Raw genomic sequence first — 16,601 nt, 5'->3', positions numbered from 1 at the left:
AGTCCACAAAGAGGGCCCGTGCATAGGTCCAAGGGGAGTTGAGGTGTTGCAGGATGTAATGCAGTGCCATGTTCACTGACTCGTTTGCCTGGTAGGCAAACTGCAGGGGGTCCAGCAGGGGGTCTACGGTGTCCTTCAGGTGGGCCGACACCAGTCTTTCAAAGGACTTCATAACTACAGATGTCAGGGTGACAGGTCTGTAGTCGTTCAGTTCACTGATGGAGGTTTTCTTGGGGACTGGGATGATGGTGGAGTGTTTGAAGCACGAGGGGACTTCACACAGCTCCAGTGACATGTTGAAGATGAGTGTGAAGATGTGGGCCAGCTGATCAGCACACGCGTTCTCTCCAACCTGCAGTAGAACACATTCAGGTCGTCTGCTGCTGGGGGATGGTTTTCTATAGCAAGTGATGTTCTTTAGACTTAATCCACACAGACGAGGAGTCGTTGGCTGAAACCTGAGCTTTCAGATTTTCAGAGTAGCTCCTCTTTGCTGCTGTGATCTCCTTTGTCAGTGTGTTCCTGGCCTGGCTATACAGAGTCCTGTCGCCATATCTGTAGGCCTCCTCTTTGGCATGACGAAGCTACTTGAGTCTTACTGTGAACCAGGGCTTGTTGTTGTTGTTGTATGTGCAGAAGTACTTGGTGGGCACACACACATCCTCACAAAAGCTGTTGCTGTCAATATTTAATGTTAAGGAAAACATGAGATTTAAAACAAAGTTTCTAGGTACTTTGAACAGTCCACAAATGTATATTTGTGTATAGTATATACTGCATAGGGGGTGGTGTAGTGGTTAACACTGTTGCCTCACAGCAACAAGGTTTTGTGTTTGAATCTCACAGCTGAATGGGGCCTTTATGTGTGGAGTTTGCATGTTTTTCCTGTGCGTAAAAATACTGGAACAAATAACTTTTTCACTCCTTTTCTAACTGTTCAGCACAGTATATTGTATGTGTTTGCAGTATTGCTCTCCTCTATAGTAGTAAAAATTCCAGTATTAGTATATGAACATACACAGTAGCTTCTTTTGAGCTTCACAGACAGCCTGAGTGTACTGCCTATGTTCTCCCACTGCATCTGCTTCATCTCTGCTGTTTAAGCCTTGAGGCCAATCCCAGTGCACCATCCTCCTCCTCCTGCACCTCCCAAGCCCTCCAGTCTGAAGTGATCATAATGCATCTCCCCCGTAAGCTTTACTAGTGTGGCGCTAACATCACTGACATAAAATATGTAAAATGGGGCTCGCATACTGTGGTATTGCAGTTTGGGAAAAGTGTCTTATCATTCTTGTAGCTGATGTCAGTTTGTTATCTCTCTGGCAGGGGCAGCAGCTTGTTATGATTGTGGTGTAGTCTTTATCTTTGTTGTTGTAACGATTCTGCTCCGACACAGCTGACCTTCATTATCTGCGGATGCAGTCAGACCCAGACATCAGCATACAGTCCAGTTGGCAGCTCACTCTGTTTACTTTTTCCACTTCCCGCCTTCCTTTCTTTCTTACATGCTCAGAAATATCCATGCTCATCTTTGTTGAGCTGACATTTCAGGCAATAGCAAAATAAATGGCATGTTATAGTGCAGGTTCACTGGAGGAGCTGGAGCTATATAGGAAATATTAAAGGGAATCCACACAGATACAGTAGAGTGAGGCCAAATGGTGTTCTAGTAGCACAGTTCAGATAAAAGCTTTTCGTTTTCAATCTTCTGATGCCATCTCTCACATTTCACCCTTGAGCGAAGTTGCTATATTGGACCCAACCCCCATTCTACAATTGTTGTTTTGGTAGGTGACATTTGCTAGACCTGCTGAAGTCACTGGGTGCGTTTAATTCCTCTAATTACCTCGCTCACTGTTTTTTCTTAATGCTTAGACATAAGATATGAGAAAACATGCTAAATGAGGAAATGTGACTCAGGACAAACACAAGCCAGATGACCTGCGATGTTTGTTCTGGTCAGCTCTCACATCCTGTCCAATCAGATGTATCTGTTATTTAAAATCTTTTTGTTTCCTCCTCCACACACTTCCAGGATGACAACTGGGGTGAGACCACCACAGCTGTCACAGGCACATCAGAGCATAGCCTCTCTCAGGAAGACATTGTTCGCATCACCAAGGACCTGGAGGACAGCGTAGGTCTTGACTGCCGCCGTTACTTGACCCTGACCCTGACTGTGATCCTGGGCCTGCTGGTGTTCCTCACGCCGTTGGCCTTCCTGGTGCTTCCCCATCTCCTCTGGCCCGAGAAGCTGCAGGGCTGCGGCACGGCCTGTGAGGGCCTCTTCATCTCTGTGGCCTTCAAGCTGCTCATACTGCTGCTGGCCATCTGGGCCCTGTTCTTCAGGCCGCCACGGGCCGGCCTCCCTCGGGTCTTTGTATTCCGGGCGCTACTCGCTGTGTTGGTGCTACTCCTTGTGGTCTCCTATTGGCTGTTCTACGGAGTGAGAATACTCGATTCACAGGTGAGCTAAGAGCAAGTTAAGAGAAGGAAATGCAGGCGTGAAGTATCACAGCTATCACTGTTTTCTTTAGTTGAGTACATTTTGAAATGAGACATGCACACACAGCCAAATATTTCCAGTAGCAGTGGGCGAGGTCTCGTATATTGCAGGCACATTCATTTTTAATACCTTTAGGACCTCAGCAAAACCACAAACAACATAAACACGGATATTTGGTTTCTCCAATGTTTTTACTATGTGCCATAAATTAAAGTCCCTGGTGCTTCCTCACTCAGAGTACTTACACTATCATATATACAAAAAGGGGGTCTAAAAACCATGTAGTGCTTTGAAATGTCTCTAAATATTTATTAACTCTACATCTTAACTAATGTGCATTAGGGTTGCTGCGGTATACTGGTGTCACAATATACCTTGGTATGAAAATTGATAATTATCATACCATGCACCTTTTGCTTATTACCGGTATTGAACAAGAAAAATATGCAATGCCTGCACACCCCTCTTCCCCGATGGCCTGTGAGACTCTGCAGTAGGTGCCACACACATGCAGTGGACAAATGGCAGAGAGAAGGAGGCTGATAGCCCATCACCAAACTCCATCCAGCTAAAAAGAATTTAAAATCAGCAGTGCAAGATTACTCTGGATATCTCAAAAATGAACACCTTCGAGAACACCATCCCTCCCTTCAGATCAAAGTATGTGTGGTGTGTTTATAACTTTAATCCCAATCAGTAAATCATGTGCATGAATAAGCATCGGTCAAAAAATGCAATATTGAAGTATTTTTCACATCTGACCCCAGGAACACATTGTGTGTACTTATGTGTACACACAGGTACAATAAGTGTACGCGTGTGTGAATGAATGAACGTACAGACAGGATTAGTCTGGCTGCATTAGGGTCAGTTGCTGCAGTCCAGCTCAGTCAACAGGTGCAGTCACTTGCAATAAATGTTCTTTTGAGGGTCATTGTAGCTGATAATAATAGTAATTGTGTAATACCTTGAAACCGTGATATTTTCTGAGACAGTTATCATGCAGTGAAAATCTCATACCATTGCAACCCTTTCTAGCCCTGCTGGAGTGTTTTATGCTTGTTTGTGTTTAGAAATGTTTTGTATATATATTCTTGACTCTGTGTTTCTGCTGTACAAGTAGTATATTCTATCCAGAAGTAGAGAGAACATTTCAAACCAGCTGCTATTTTGATATTACTGTTCATGCTTGCTACTACTTTGCTCCCCTCCAGGATGAGAACTACCAGGGCATTGTGCAGTACGCCGTGTCACTGGTGGACGCTCTGCTCTTCATCCACTACCTGGCCATCGTCCTGCTGGAGCTCCGGCAGCTGCAGCTGTGCTTCTCCGTGTGCGTCACACGGTCCACAGACGGAGAGACGAGGCACTACAACCTGGGGCAGCTCAGGTGAGAGACACAGTTTGTATCTTTGTGCCTTTTACTTTGACTTGGCCACATATAGACTTTTTCAGTGATTTGCATTTGACCTGTTGCTGAGTGTTCAGACTTTTAACTTGTGCTGTTTTAACTTGTATATATTCTGTATTTATTTATTTTGTTTTTATGTTGTGCACATTGGGGGCTGTTGGGCTGGAGATTCCTTGTATTTTTGAAATACTTGGCAATAAAGTTTATGCTTATGCTTAAAATCATTCCTGCATTAAAACAGTGCAATGAGCCATGTCGATGGGGATGTAAGACAGGGGCCATGAGAGGGAAAAGTAAGACAGAGGGAGTTAGGCTGATAGGATCAACCAGGGCACAGAGGAGGTGTGGGCGAGATGGAGAAAAACAGGAACTGGAACAGCTCAAATGAGAGGGATGAGAAAAGAAGAGGGAAGTAACTGGTGATATAGTCAAAGAGGGGAGGATGTAATTCATACAGGGAAGATTCACAAACATCAAGAGAGGGAGGGATGTGCCTGAAGGAGAAGAGTGGTGATCATGTAGAAAGGGAGGCTGAGCGTTGAGCCAGAGATGGAAGAAAATGCAGAAAGGCGTGCAAACAAAGTGGCTGATAAAGAAAGGAAATCATGCCAGGAGAAGAAAGGATAGGGTGGGGAACACTTCAGAGAGGAAAGTCCTCAGAAAAGAGCTGCAGACAGAGGGAGGACTATGGAGGAAAGACCCAGGAGACTGGAGGAGGGAGAATGCTGTGGGAGGGAGGGGAAGACAGAATGGAGAATGAGGGATTAATAGTTAATGGGAGGGTAGTGTTGGAGAATCCTAAAATGTACATGGGAATAAAAGAAAGGGAATGCATATGGGGGTGGGGGGTGGCAACAGCTCAGACTAGACCAACCAGGTTTTTATGACCTAGAGTTTGGGAGGTAAAACAGGAAGAATCCATTTTTAGCCAAACATAGCAGCTCTCTTGTTGCAGCCTCACATACACTCTCTTACTGGGTAACTAATAAGACCCGATGGGTCAATAGATGGACCTCTTTTATGGCAGTGTTGATGAAATAGTATCCTCTGTCTTGGCTTTTTCAGTAGTGGCTCTTTCGTGAGTTCTGCATGTAGACTCTGTTTCCCGCCCCTGCTGTATTTAAGAGTGTGTCAGGTACAGTTTTCCACTGTATATAAATGTGCAAATAATCGATTCTCAAATTGATTTTGCATTGGTAGAAACAGGACAGACAAGTGTATGTGTGTGTAACAGTCTGGGTGATGTGGTAGCCGGCCGCCTTGGGGGTGTTGTTCTTTGTAAGCGCTGCCATTCATCCCTGCTTGGCCGGCAGCAGGCCTGTCCGTCTGTGACTGTAAACACACAGCTAATTAGTGCTCCCTGCAGACTGCAGCACAGCATCTGGTCAGCCTGACACGCATGCACTGATACAGACGTGTGTATGTGTGCATGGGTAACTGCGCCACATTCATGCAAATAACACGCGAACATGAACAGAGTAGAGAAACCTGGACATGAGTGAGTGTTTTGTCATCCAGTCTCTCATGTGTCTCCTCTGTTAACAAGCGGCGGCGGCTGCTCACATTCCTGTTTTCCTGGCATCCATACTTAGCCTTATCATAATGGGGACCCTGAGGCCCTGACAGATTGTGTCTCTCTGCCTAGCCTTTGATGCCAATCTGAAGGCCAGAGGAAGCCTTTTTCATCCACGTGTCAACTTGTTGAGAGAAGGTGGATATGAGCACATTTCTTACAGCCTGGGAGAGCTGTTATGGAGGGGTGGCGAGTCCCTGACTGGGCAGTGTTCAAGAACAAACATCAGAGCAGTTATTGGTCAACTACCTCACTGTCTGAAGGTTTACTTTGTGTCCTTATCTGAGTTTAGATACCGGGCACTTCTTGAGACATTGCTTTGTAAACCAATAAAACTGCTTGGTTTAAGTGAGTTTGTGTCATGTTTGCTCAACTTAACTGATTGAAGTTGGAGAGCGGCTGGAGCTCTGACTCAGCACTTATGCAAGTGGCCATTAAACAATGGTCTTGTCTGTAGCGACTTTGAATGTGAGAGGGCAGTTTGTGTTTTTTGAGTTAACCAAAGGAGTTATTAACAGTATTAACAGCTCCCAACTCCTCCTTCAATAGAAATGAGATTTGCCTCTGGCCTTGCTAAATAATCAACAACCTGTCATTTGTATGTTTTCCCATAGTGCGTTGTCATATGAGTGACACACTGTTGCTGAAATCATCTGAGTTGGCTAACATCAGGCATATTTTAAAGATCTGGGAGATATCTGTACAATTACCTTTTCAGAAAGAAATCAGGAAATGGTACGACACCTGTTTCTAGGCTGCAGAACCCAGATGCTTTTTTTTTTTTTTTTTTAATTGCTGTAGATCATGTCATGTGTCTAGGCTATAATTTCGTCATCATTTTTCACTGACACCTGCGCAACACTTCCCCACCTAACACAAAGCTTCGTCATTGTATTTGTTTCCAAGACATTCAAACAACAGTATGCAAACTAAAACACTGTGCTCTCTCATTCCCAGCTCTTCTTTTATGTGAAGTGGACATGTCTGACAGCATTCTAACCACGTTAGAGGAGAATATGTTCAGTCTTCATCTCTTCTCTCTCAGTCTTCATTTTCTATAAGTAATTTTTAAATATTTATGACATCAGTGGTGCAGTGAAATTAGTCTATGCATCTGCAAAATAGCTTAGCTCCACTGCTATTAGGAAAACAAGTTTATTTTATATACATTCCTCTATGAACAGGACCTTTTGGGAGCATATGAATCATGATTGAAGTACTGTGTACTGTATGTGAAATCGTAACAAAGAGCAAAATATTAAAGTTTTTTTTTTTTTTTTTTTACAGATTTTTTTATTTTTATTTTTTGGGCATATTCAGTTTGTAATTTCCTTCAGATACAGTGAAGTTCTATTGCTCAACATGAACAGACAGCCTCAATCATTAGTCAACCTGTAAACCAATCTAAACGTTTGTCTTCTAACTCTGTTGGTCATGTTTGGTCTGAGCCAGAGGTAGAAGTTAGACGATATCAGAAAGTGGGTCAGAGGGACATGTTCTCATGTTCCCAGGAAGGGCATGCTGCAGGCTAGCATGTGTAGACTGAGCTAGCTAATTAGCATGCTAATGAGAATGTGAGGATGAACTAAAGCAATAAAGTTGCATTTGTAAAACCAAAACAATCACTTAAAAGATGCTTTAAAGCTCCATACAGCTGAGGAGAACTGCAAAGTAGGGCAGTAATTCTCTGTGGGTTAATCACCACAACTGACCCCTTTATATTCCACATTTTGATTCATTGCTAATGTCCAAATATTGATAAAAGCAGCTTTAATATTTAATGTTATTTAATGTCTTGATTTATCCTCTAACATAGCTCACTTCCAAGAATAATACAGCTAATGCTACTTGCTGTCCTCAAGAAATGTAAGATTTTTCATTCATAACAGGTCCTCTACTGTTCTACTGTATTAAGCAGTTGTTCTGAGTTGTGATATTACTGCAGGCATTTCTTTGTACTTCGTAGTAAAAATGAAAAAGCTAATATTTTTAGGGCCCACCCTCTCACACTGGCATGAATCGACCTGGATTTTACCTTCAGAGCTCTTGGCTAATACGTATCTTTCTCCCGTCTTCTCCTCTGCAGTATTCAGCGGGCAGCCCTGGCTATCTTAGAACACTACTACTGCGACTTCCCAGTTCATAACCCGGCGCTGCTTTCTGCCTCCAAGTCCCGTGCCGCCAAGCACCTTGCTGGCCTCAAGGTCTACAACGTGGATGGTGAGTGCCCAGAAGCCCCTGCTGAGGGTGAGTGGTATGCAGTTTCTTTGTCAGTCCTTTTGGGTTACCTGTGTTTACCTGATGTGAGAGAGATTCTGAAGTCTGGCTTTGCTTCCTGATGTTCGTCTTCTCTGACAAAACGCTTGGATCACACTGCCACATTTCCCTCTGAATTTACTGGAACACAGCCCAAGTTAGCATATTGAAATTCCTAGTTTTGCTCAGCCAGTATTTCAGAACCTATGTCAACGTTCCAGAGTAGCTCCCTGTGACAGAGCGTCCATCTGAAGCACATTTCAAGTCTCTACACGTTGATTTCGTTACTGTACTGGAATGTGCTGACTGCCTGGAAGGAAGAAAATCGATTTGCAAACACAGCACGGTTAGAAAACTGTTGACAGTGACAAAAAGCACAGGTGATTTGTAGGTAATTGGCTACAGCATGTAAAGGTGCACATGTGGATATTAGATTTCTGCCTCAGTTCACCCTCTGGTACCTTTGGAGCAGGTGGGAATGAGATTCAAGTAAGAGTTGATTTTCTCCTCTGCTTTTGTGTCTCTTTACACTGACCCATTAAGATGTCTATAGAGCTAAACTGAAAGCCTACCTGTTGGACAGTAAGTAAACACAGCTTCTATCTAAGGCATCTTCACAAACTGCTGGTGTTCCTTGAACCAAAACAAAAGCCTCCTTTTCACACAGAAGTAACGTCACTGAGTGAGACACACTCCGACTGCTTCGCACACACACTGACACACCTCTCAATCCCCACCACTCCTTTGCACTCTGCATGCCACAGGTTGATAAGAAAACAGTTAGTCGTCCTTATGACAGCTGGCAGAATGTAACACAAACCCTCTGGTAAATTATTGCTCTCCCTTAAGTGTACTCAAGCTTCACTTAAGAGCATTAACTTGACTCCCTCTTCCTTTTTTCTGCTGCGCGTCTTCTCCCTCCTCTCCAGGGTAGACAGTTGCGAAGATGGCTGATAAATCAATAACTATTACGCTGCCGGTCTTGTCATTTCTCTCTCGTGTCTCATCCTCGTTCATTTCCGTCCTGCAGCAGCTGCTCAGGGGCCTCTTCATCTCTCTCTCTGACTCTCTTGTCTGGAGCTTTTACTCCCCACTCTTTCTGTTTTTCTGCAGCCGCAGTAGCATTGTAATAAGTTGAACTTAGGGACACGCAATCATCTTTCCCTGATTAAAGAGTGGTGAAGCCCTAAGCAGATGTAGCACTCAATTACACAGCATCCAAATGGGTTCAGGTGATTTTTATGATGCCTGACAGGTTTTTTGATTTCCATTCTGTTTTCTCAGCTTTAGATGTTGGGAATTGGAATCTAGCAGATAAAGGTGGTGTTAGCCAAATGATTCTCCAAAATATGGAGGGTTTAAAATGCCTGAACAAAACCAAAAAATGTACAGTGTATGTTATAAAATACAATACAGATGGTTACATGTATTTCCTGTCACAGTGAACAGAAAGAGCAGGGTGTGCTCCACACTTCTTCTTCTCCATGTATGAATTATTCTGTTCATGCACAATTAGTGCCCCGCTTCAATAATTCATTAGCTCTGCCTTCTTTTAACTTGCATTAACATCAGCCAGACTTCATCAGCAGTCTCCTGTCGTCATTCCAAAACATTTCAAGTTGAACGAGACACTGGTTCATTTGGATGCCCTTTGCCTCTTGGAGGTACTGAGTGGCAGAGGACTGGGAATGTTGGAATGTCACCATAGTCATGTGGATGAGCAGGATGTATTAATTCAAGGATTTCAATTTTTGAGTGATCACAGTGCACACAAAATTTCAACTTTGTGTGGCTGTTTCTGTCAGCTCCTGGAGTTTCATACTGCTCATAATAAAAAGCAGTGGACTGAGACTTAAAAATCAGCAGCTTGTTCCCTCACATTGCACTTTAAGTCATCACCAATGACATCTTTGTTCCTTTACCCTCATCTTCAAAGCTGTGACCGACTCTTTAGTGTGAGACTCGCACACATACAGAAAACCGTTCCTGTCTTATTTATTTGTTCCAACAGGTCCTGGGAATAATGCAGCAGCAGGACTGGCCCACTCCCAGTCCAGAGCCATGATTGCAGCCGCTGCCCGCCGCAGAGACTCTAGCCACAACGAGCTGTACTACGAGGAGGCGGAGCATGAGAGACGTGTCCGCAAACGCAAAGCACGGTGAGTATCAAACATCTCAAAGAATAGAAGTGACCAAATTTTTCACTCTGTTCTATTGTATTCTTCCTTGCTTGTGCCTACAACCACTCACTGAAAACTAAACTGTGGTGTGGTCTTCTGTAGATCCCTGCCTTCACATTCTCACGATTGTGTGGCTCCTCCTGATGAGGATTTTTTATGATGAAATGATACATTTTTGTCACACTGATAACTAAGCTAAGTGAATGTGTGGTGCCCAGGTGACTCCAGTGTATAGAGGAGAAACAAAATAAATTAGTCAAGGTTTTATGCATCATATATTTCTTGATGGGACAATTGTTAATTGTTGTGGGTTTCCTCACAGACTGGTGGTGGCAGTAGAGGAGGCGTTCACACATATCAAGCACATGCAGGAGGAGGAGCAGAAGAAGGCTCCAGGGGATGTGATGGACCCCCGAGAAGCAGCACAGGCCATCTTCCCCTCCATGGCTCGGGCCCTGCAGAAATACCTGAGGACCACCAAGCAGCAGCACTGCCACAGCATGGAGAGCATCCAGCAGCACCTAGCCTTCTGCATCACCAACAGCATGACGCCCAAGGTCAGACCCTTTGTTTGCAGGAGACTTGTTCTGACTTGCTCTTGTTGTGTGAGATGTGACAAAAGTGTGTCCTTCTGCACAGGCTTTCCTGGAGAGCTACCTGACGCCAGGCCCCACCCTGCGGTACAGTCGGGACCACTGGCTGGCCCGTCAGTGGACGCTGATCAGCGAGGCGTCAGTCACCAGCGGCCTGAAAGACGGCACAGTCTTCCTGCTCAAGTGTGTGGACTTCAGCCTGGTGGTGACATCCAAAAAGATCCCCTACATCCAGCTGTCAGAAGAGTACATCGACCCCAAGTCACACAAGTTTGTTCTGCGGCTACAGTCTGAAACCTCTGTGTAGGACAGAACTTTTTTTGTTACTCCTGACACTGTTTGATTGCTCTCAGATGTTTTCATTCTGACGTTGCAGTTTTAATTTTTTACTTTTTGGAATTTTTACATATTATATAGATCTATATATGACACACATTGAATATATTGATCTTGATTTGGTTTGATTTGGATGAAAAGAAGAATCGTCACAGGGTCGTACTCACAAGAGTTTCTATGCCTCAGACACAGTCTTGCGTGTTTGTGTGTGTGCACGAGTGTGTATCATATTATGTCAACACTCCTTCCCTTTCGGTTTTGAAACGCTGGAGCGAAACCAGATGAGAAAGTTTGAGGTTTTTGATGTCCCCACAGTCTTTGTTGCTTTGGTCACTCTTTTATTTCCACGGGACAGGCAAACCACTACAGACTGGACGTCAACAGATTGAGAAGTGAATGGATTTTCTTCTCTTGAAAACCAAATTAAATCTTTGATCAGATTTTGCATTAAGTGCACATTTATGTATGTTTAAATGAAAAGAAGATGCCTAAAAAGGTTGACAGATATCATTTCATCCTGCTCTAAAAGGATGTCCAACTGTTTTCCTCTCCTACATCTGCAGTGCTCTGGACAAACCCTTTTCTTGACAGCTGAGGTGTCAAACATGTCTAGCTTACAGCGTACAGTAGCACCCTTGCTAAAGCGCTAATGTTAGCAGCCAAAGTGGGACGCTGTAACTTGTTTTGGTGCGGTGGAGCAAAATCAGGAAACAACACACACATGTTATGTTAAACAACCAACATGAGTTCAGAATGAACCAGATCATAAGAGACACATGGAGATGGAAGCATGCCCACAAACATTTGCCCTGCCTCATCTGTTCAGTGACCTTCTCAGGGCTTTCATGTCTGTCATATCTGCCTGACACGATGGAACAGGAGGCAGCGAGCAGGAGAGACGGAGCTTGATGTCAGAAATAAAAAGTACTACTGAGAACTCCAGACTGTCAATGGTAAATTTAGTACAATGAAAATTTCTACACCATTAGTTCCATTAGTTTCTCTTTTATAACAAAATACTATTTTTGGCCCAGTATTCATATTAAATCACAGATATACAGTAAATGGAAACTGTCTTTATTCTGAATCTATCAAGACAACAGGGCTGAGCTAAACATTGGCCACTGTTTAAGAATGATACTTAAGTATGATTTCATCTTTCAGGGGTCGCAGGGTTTTACTTGTATCACAAGAACATGCTACAGGTGATAATGAATCAGCAGAGTGTGCATCAACAGTGAGAGCTGCAGCAGGGTGGAACCTCCTTTTCAACTGGACCATCTGGTTTTCCTAACTTGTCTCACCTCTGTTGTCTGACAAACATGCTCACAGCGAGTCCTTCAAGGTTAGTCGCTTCACTGGAACTTTCGGAGGGGATTTTTCTTGTTTCTTTCTCCCAGTGAATCGGCTTACATTGTAGAACCAGACAAATACAGTTAAAAGAAGCTAATAACACTTCAAGATCCTCTCTCTGTCATGAGTGAGCCAGTAAGTTCAAAGAGGTGAGAGAGAATCACACTGAGCTAAAAAATGATATTCTCTGTGGCTGTGAGCAGGGTTGTCCCCTACTGCCCCCTGGCTGATAAAGCTAATACTGTCAGTTTGTTTGCCTGAGGACAGCAGCAACATGTTTTCATATAAAGAGAGAATGTAAATCTCACTGTAAACTTTGTACCTACTGACAGATGAACTTTGTGTGATCCCGCTGTGACTGTGCCGCCTGTTTTTACACTGTATCTATTTATGTAAACAACCACGTGTGTTTGTATGTATGCTGTTCCAGTTCACGTTACCAGCCTGTCCCTCCGTCTCCTCTTCATCACCACCTCCGGCCACACTGTTGCCAGGTTACAGTCCTCTGTCGTTGCAGCTTTATGATGATGGTGTGACTTTGCAATGCAAGACGTGTCTTGGTTTCGCAGCATTAGCATTTCTAAAGAAGAATAAACATTTTTATGAACCTTTGTAAAACTGCTGTATAAGGTTGTATTGCACAGTAAATGAGCAGTCAGCTTTATTAGACTGACACTCCAAGTGCACTCCTGCCATGTGGGTTTTAGTAGCTATCACTTTTCTATTTCTAACACTTGAGAACTAATGAGTTTGATTCTTGTTTTGTGGCTGAGTTTATTTTTTCTACACTTCTTTCACCTCAGTGATTTTCTACATATCCCAGAATGCATCTCAGCAACCCCAAAAAGCTGTGGGGAATTTTCACTTCAATTTCAAAGGGTTATTACACAGAAAACTCCATTAATTTGCCTATTAATAAACACTAAATTCAGGTGTAAATATCTGAATACTACTGGGAATCATGAACATGATTTTTTACTTAGAATATTTCAGCCTTGTGCAAACCAAATCCTAATGATCCCAACTGACTACCTAATATAAAGCATCAAATACTGTGCAGTAGGGAGGCCGAAGATGGCACAGGACAAATCTCTTATTCCAAGATAACAAGGTAATTAGTTTATGGTTTCAAGATAACAAATAAAATGTTTAGTTCCCAGTTATTCTTGGAAAAATCTTTTACAACAACATTAGTTTGCAATTAAGAATATTTCAAACCCTGGATACCTGGATTTAATTTTACTCCATTATCACTATTACAAGTCAATTATCATATGAACACAGAAAAATTATCACGTCATTTGTTTTGGTTTTATAATTGTCCTATTTAATTGCAAAAACATCCTTTTTTCCCAAGATAATTATCCTGTTATGAGAAAATAACTGCTGTTTATCAAGGTAATTCATGTGTGATCTTGTGATAAAAATTATTGCAGCTATGGACTTTCTCAGCCTCCGTAGAAATAATAATGTTTACCATTGATTATTTAAATTTGTCACCACTGTTTGTATTTTTTTGTATGTGCTAATTTGTCCTGTTCACTTTTATGTTGCTTTTGTCATCTTCTTCCCAACGCACCCCTCAGCTTCTTCATACATGCGCTGTTTTCCTTCCCCGGCTGCAGACTTGCTAACACACCTCTGTCGCTGCCCATTAAGGGTCTGTCCCTGCTGTGTGACATGTTGAAGCAAAATATCAGCTTTTTCAGTCTTATTTTGGCTTTTTGTTGTCATGGAGCTCAGTGGTAATTGGCTTGCTATCAGCCTGTCAGAGCTGCGCAGCCGGGCCTTGTGGGTAAATGAATGCCAGCGTCGGTGTCCAGTGCTGAAAACGAACAACCTCATCCCTCCGTGAGCCCAGGGCATGAGGCTGCCTGTCGGAACTCATCTGTCCTCTTTTTAATCCTCCTCTCCATATGCGCCTGCTCTGTGCAGGGCCAGGACAAGGGGGAGAGAGATGGGTCGAGAGGGAAATGAGGAGCATTTGCATCTAAATGAAATGTTTTTCTTCCCTTCATTCCTCCCTCTCTATTTGTTTGGTAATGACTTAGTTATGTGCCGACCGAAGCATTAGAGGAAATCCCTCTAGTTTCCGGCAGCTTCTCTTTTTTCTTCTTCACTGCACTGAACCTGTTAGACACTCACACCTACTGCCGTCATCGCTCCTCTCTCGGGAGTAAGGAGCTGTGTGTGCTGTGTGAGAGAGATCAGTCTTCTTGCCCTCCTTTTAGTCAAGGTTCATGTAAAACACCATCACACTTGACATTCACAGGATTATGTAACCTACAGGCCCTGCAGACCATCCCACCACCTCCACCGTGACGCTGTCTGCTTCTTTGTCCTCAGGAGAGAGGCATGCTTATTTGCCTCAGGTCACATTTAAATGCACACGCACACTGTCTCACTGGCTATGGCATGGATTGTGTGTAAATCTGACACTATGATACGCGCATCCTGTTTATACGCTGCATCACATCCACCTCCAGGGGAATTATGATTCTCACGTGGCCTTGAATTATTAAGCATTGAATTATTAATGCATGTCCGGAGGTACAGGTTCAGTAGGAGTGTGTCCGCTCCTTACTCAGTTTGTAGCGCCCTGGAGGACAGCCTTTGAACCTGTCTCACCCGGACTCCCCTCAGCCCCAACCTCGCCAACTTCTTTGTGCAGGTCCCTATTCCCATTCGGAGACATACCAGCGCTGAATTATTCACTGGTGTTTGAATAATTCAAGCTAAAAATGTTAATTGACAAGGGGAAAAAATGGATTGGTTTGCCATCTTGAGCATCAGTCTACACGTTCTTATTGAGGGAGAAAACTGAACTGTACGTTCACATACATGTCACATACCCAAAGACAGGCCTGATGTAAATTGCATGAAATGATGTACGCACAGATAGTCCATGTACTTTTATTAACTATTTCACCCTGAAACTTTTCACTTGTCAGGTCTGCATTCAACAAAGTACTTTTTGAGTTGTTTTTTAAATGCAGGTTTATATTAGACTCTTACAATTTCATCAACAGAACTATTTGTTGTTGGGGTTTTTTGCAGCAAATTAATAACAAAGCAATTTAAGCCATATTCTGCTTAGAACAAAAACAATTATTTAAACATAGACACACTCACCAGTAGAATCCCTCATAAAAACCTAATCATTTGTATCAACCTTAAAGCTGCTATAACCAATATTTTTATCTTAAAACGTTGACTATGTTATTGTGCAATATAAATAGGGTGGCACTGCTTATTAATATGGTTTAATATTTTGATGTTTTAAGTATCTTCAACACTAAGTATTTTCAGGCAGAGCAGGCAGCTGCTGTGAAAGGGGAAAAGGCTATAAACACGGTGTACACTGCCTGCCTGGCACCAAGCAATTAATGGACAAAGTTAGCAACTAGCTGATGAGCCTAGTGGAGCATTTAGCAACTGAAGAGCCAAATATTTATCTTGGTAGCAGATGGAGAATAAAACAGAGCTAAAAAGAGGTGAGAATAATGGACTTCATTCATGAGCACTTCAAGTAAATGCTCATCTTTGTCCAAATCTGTGCAGTGTATATACATAGGCAACTGTTTGCTAACATGCTAGCCGTAGCCACTTAGGTGACCGTGTGTCAGTGTGATAATAATGTCAATTACATGCCTACTGTATGTAATGCAGAAATGTTAACCCATATCTTGGTCCTTGGTAAGTTAAGGAGTATTACTGCTTTGGGCACTGTTCTAGTTTTATGAACCCTGCCATGAATGTTCCCTTGATGTCCTTTAATTAGTTTGTTTTATCTGCCTACCTATTTAAATAATACATTGTTTAGAATTTTAGATTTTTGGGAGATGCTACAATTATTTATTAGTTCCCCTGCTTGAAACACTTGAATTACTCAATTATATGTTTCTATTGTGCCATAGGTGGTTTAGTGTTGCTACCCATATCTGAAAGGCTAGGACACCAACCCTCAACAAGCTTAGTAATCATCATCATCATCATCAGAGTCATCAGAGTCATGACTTTTGTCACTGTCCCCTGTGACATCCTGATTGTCTGCAGACTTTAGATCATCCTCCGTGTTCACCCTCCCTGAGAGGACGTCCTCGATCCAGTCCTCCAACTCCTCCGCAGTGGGCAGATCCTCATCATTGGACATGTCGAGCCACACACTGGCTGCCTGCAACACAGTTCACCCAGAAGGTTAAGGTCTGTGACCTCTTCACGTTGGAGTTTTCAGATATTTTAAGTTTTACTTACATCTGTGACATTGACCACACCAATCTGAGGTCTAAACAGGTCCAACTTGAAGGTTTTTTCCCAGTATGTGGTCAGCTGGAGGGGCAGGACAACCGGTTTTATTCTCCACTATTACAGACCTATTTTACATTTGAAAGGA

General features: G+C 43.0%; 2 protein-coding genes across 6 annotated transcripts in view; one reads left to right on the top strand and one right to left on the bottom strand.

Annotated features, from left to right (window-relative positions):
* The window catches only part of LOC109955748 (vang-like protein 1), a 44,880-nt gene extending 32,060 nt beyond the window's left edge, over positions 1 to 12,820 (top strand). For 3 of the 5 annotated variants that reach the window (XM_020592168.1, XM_020592170.1, XM_020592169.1), the window contains 6 exons: positions 2,036 to 2,467; positions 3,721 to 3,896; positions 7,577 to 7,737; positions 9,758 to 9,905; positions 10,249 to 10,483; positions 10,566 to 12,820. In XM_020592168.1, coding sequence (XP_020447824.1) covers positions 2,036 to 2,467; positions 3,721 to 3,896; positions 7,577 to 7,737; positions 9,758 to 9,905; positions 10,249 to 10,483; positions 10,566 to 10,826 — 1,413 coding nt within the window. In that variant the 3' untranslated portion in view covers positions 10,827 to 12,820. The remainder of the gene's footprint in view (positions 1 to 2,035; positions 2,468 to 3,720; positions 3,897 to 7,576; positions 7,738 to 9,757; positions 9,906 to 10,248; positions 10,484 to 10,565) is intronic. The other 2 variants (XR_002274310.1, XM_020592172.1) reach the window with 2 other exon arrangements.
* A 2,297-nt stretch (positions 12,821 to 15,117) lies between these two features.
* Positions 15,118 to 16,601, bottom strand: part of LOC109955731 (calsequestrin-2-like) — an 8,627-nt gene continuing 7,143 nt past the window's right edge. The window contains exons 10-11 of the mRNA XM_020592146.1: positions 16,463 to 16,537; positions 15,118 to 16,382 (exon numbers count right to left, since the gene is read on the bottom strand). Of these exons, the coding sequence (XP_020447802.1) occupies positions 16,182 to 16,382; positions 16,463 to 16,537 (276 nt within the window). The 3' untranslated portion in view covers positions 15,118 to 16,181. The remainder of the gene's footprint in view (positions 16,383 to 16,462; positions 16,538 to 16,601) is intronic.

This window comes from Monopterus albus, unplaced genomic scaffold, assembly GCF_001952655.1.
Source record: "Monopterus albus unplaced genomic scaffold, M_albus_1.0 scaffold16.1, whole genome shotgun sequence".
Classification (NCBI taxonomy): Eukaryota; Metazoa; Chordata; class Actinopteri; order Synbranchiformes; family Synbranchidae; genus Monopterus; species Monopterus albus.
This window is presented reverse-complemented; position numbering and strand designations above follow the sequence as displayed.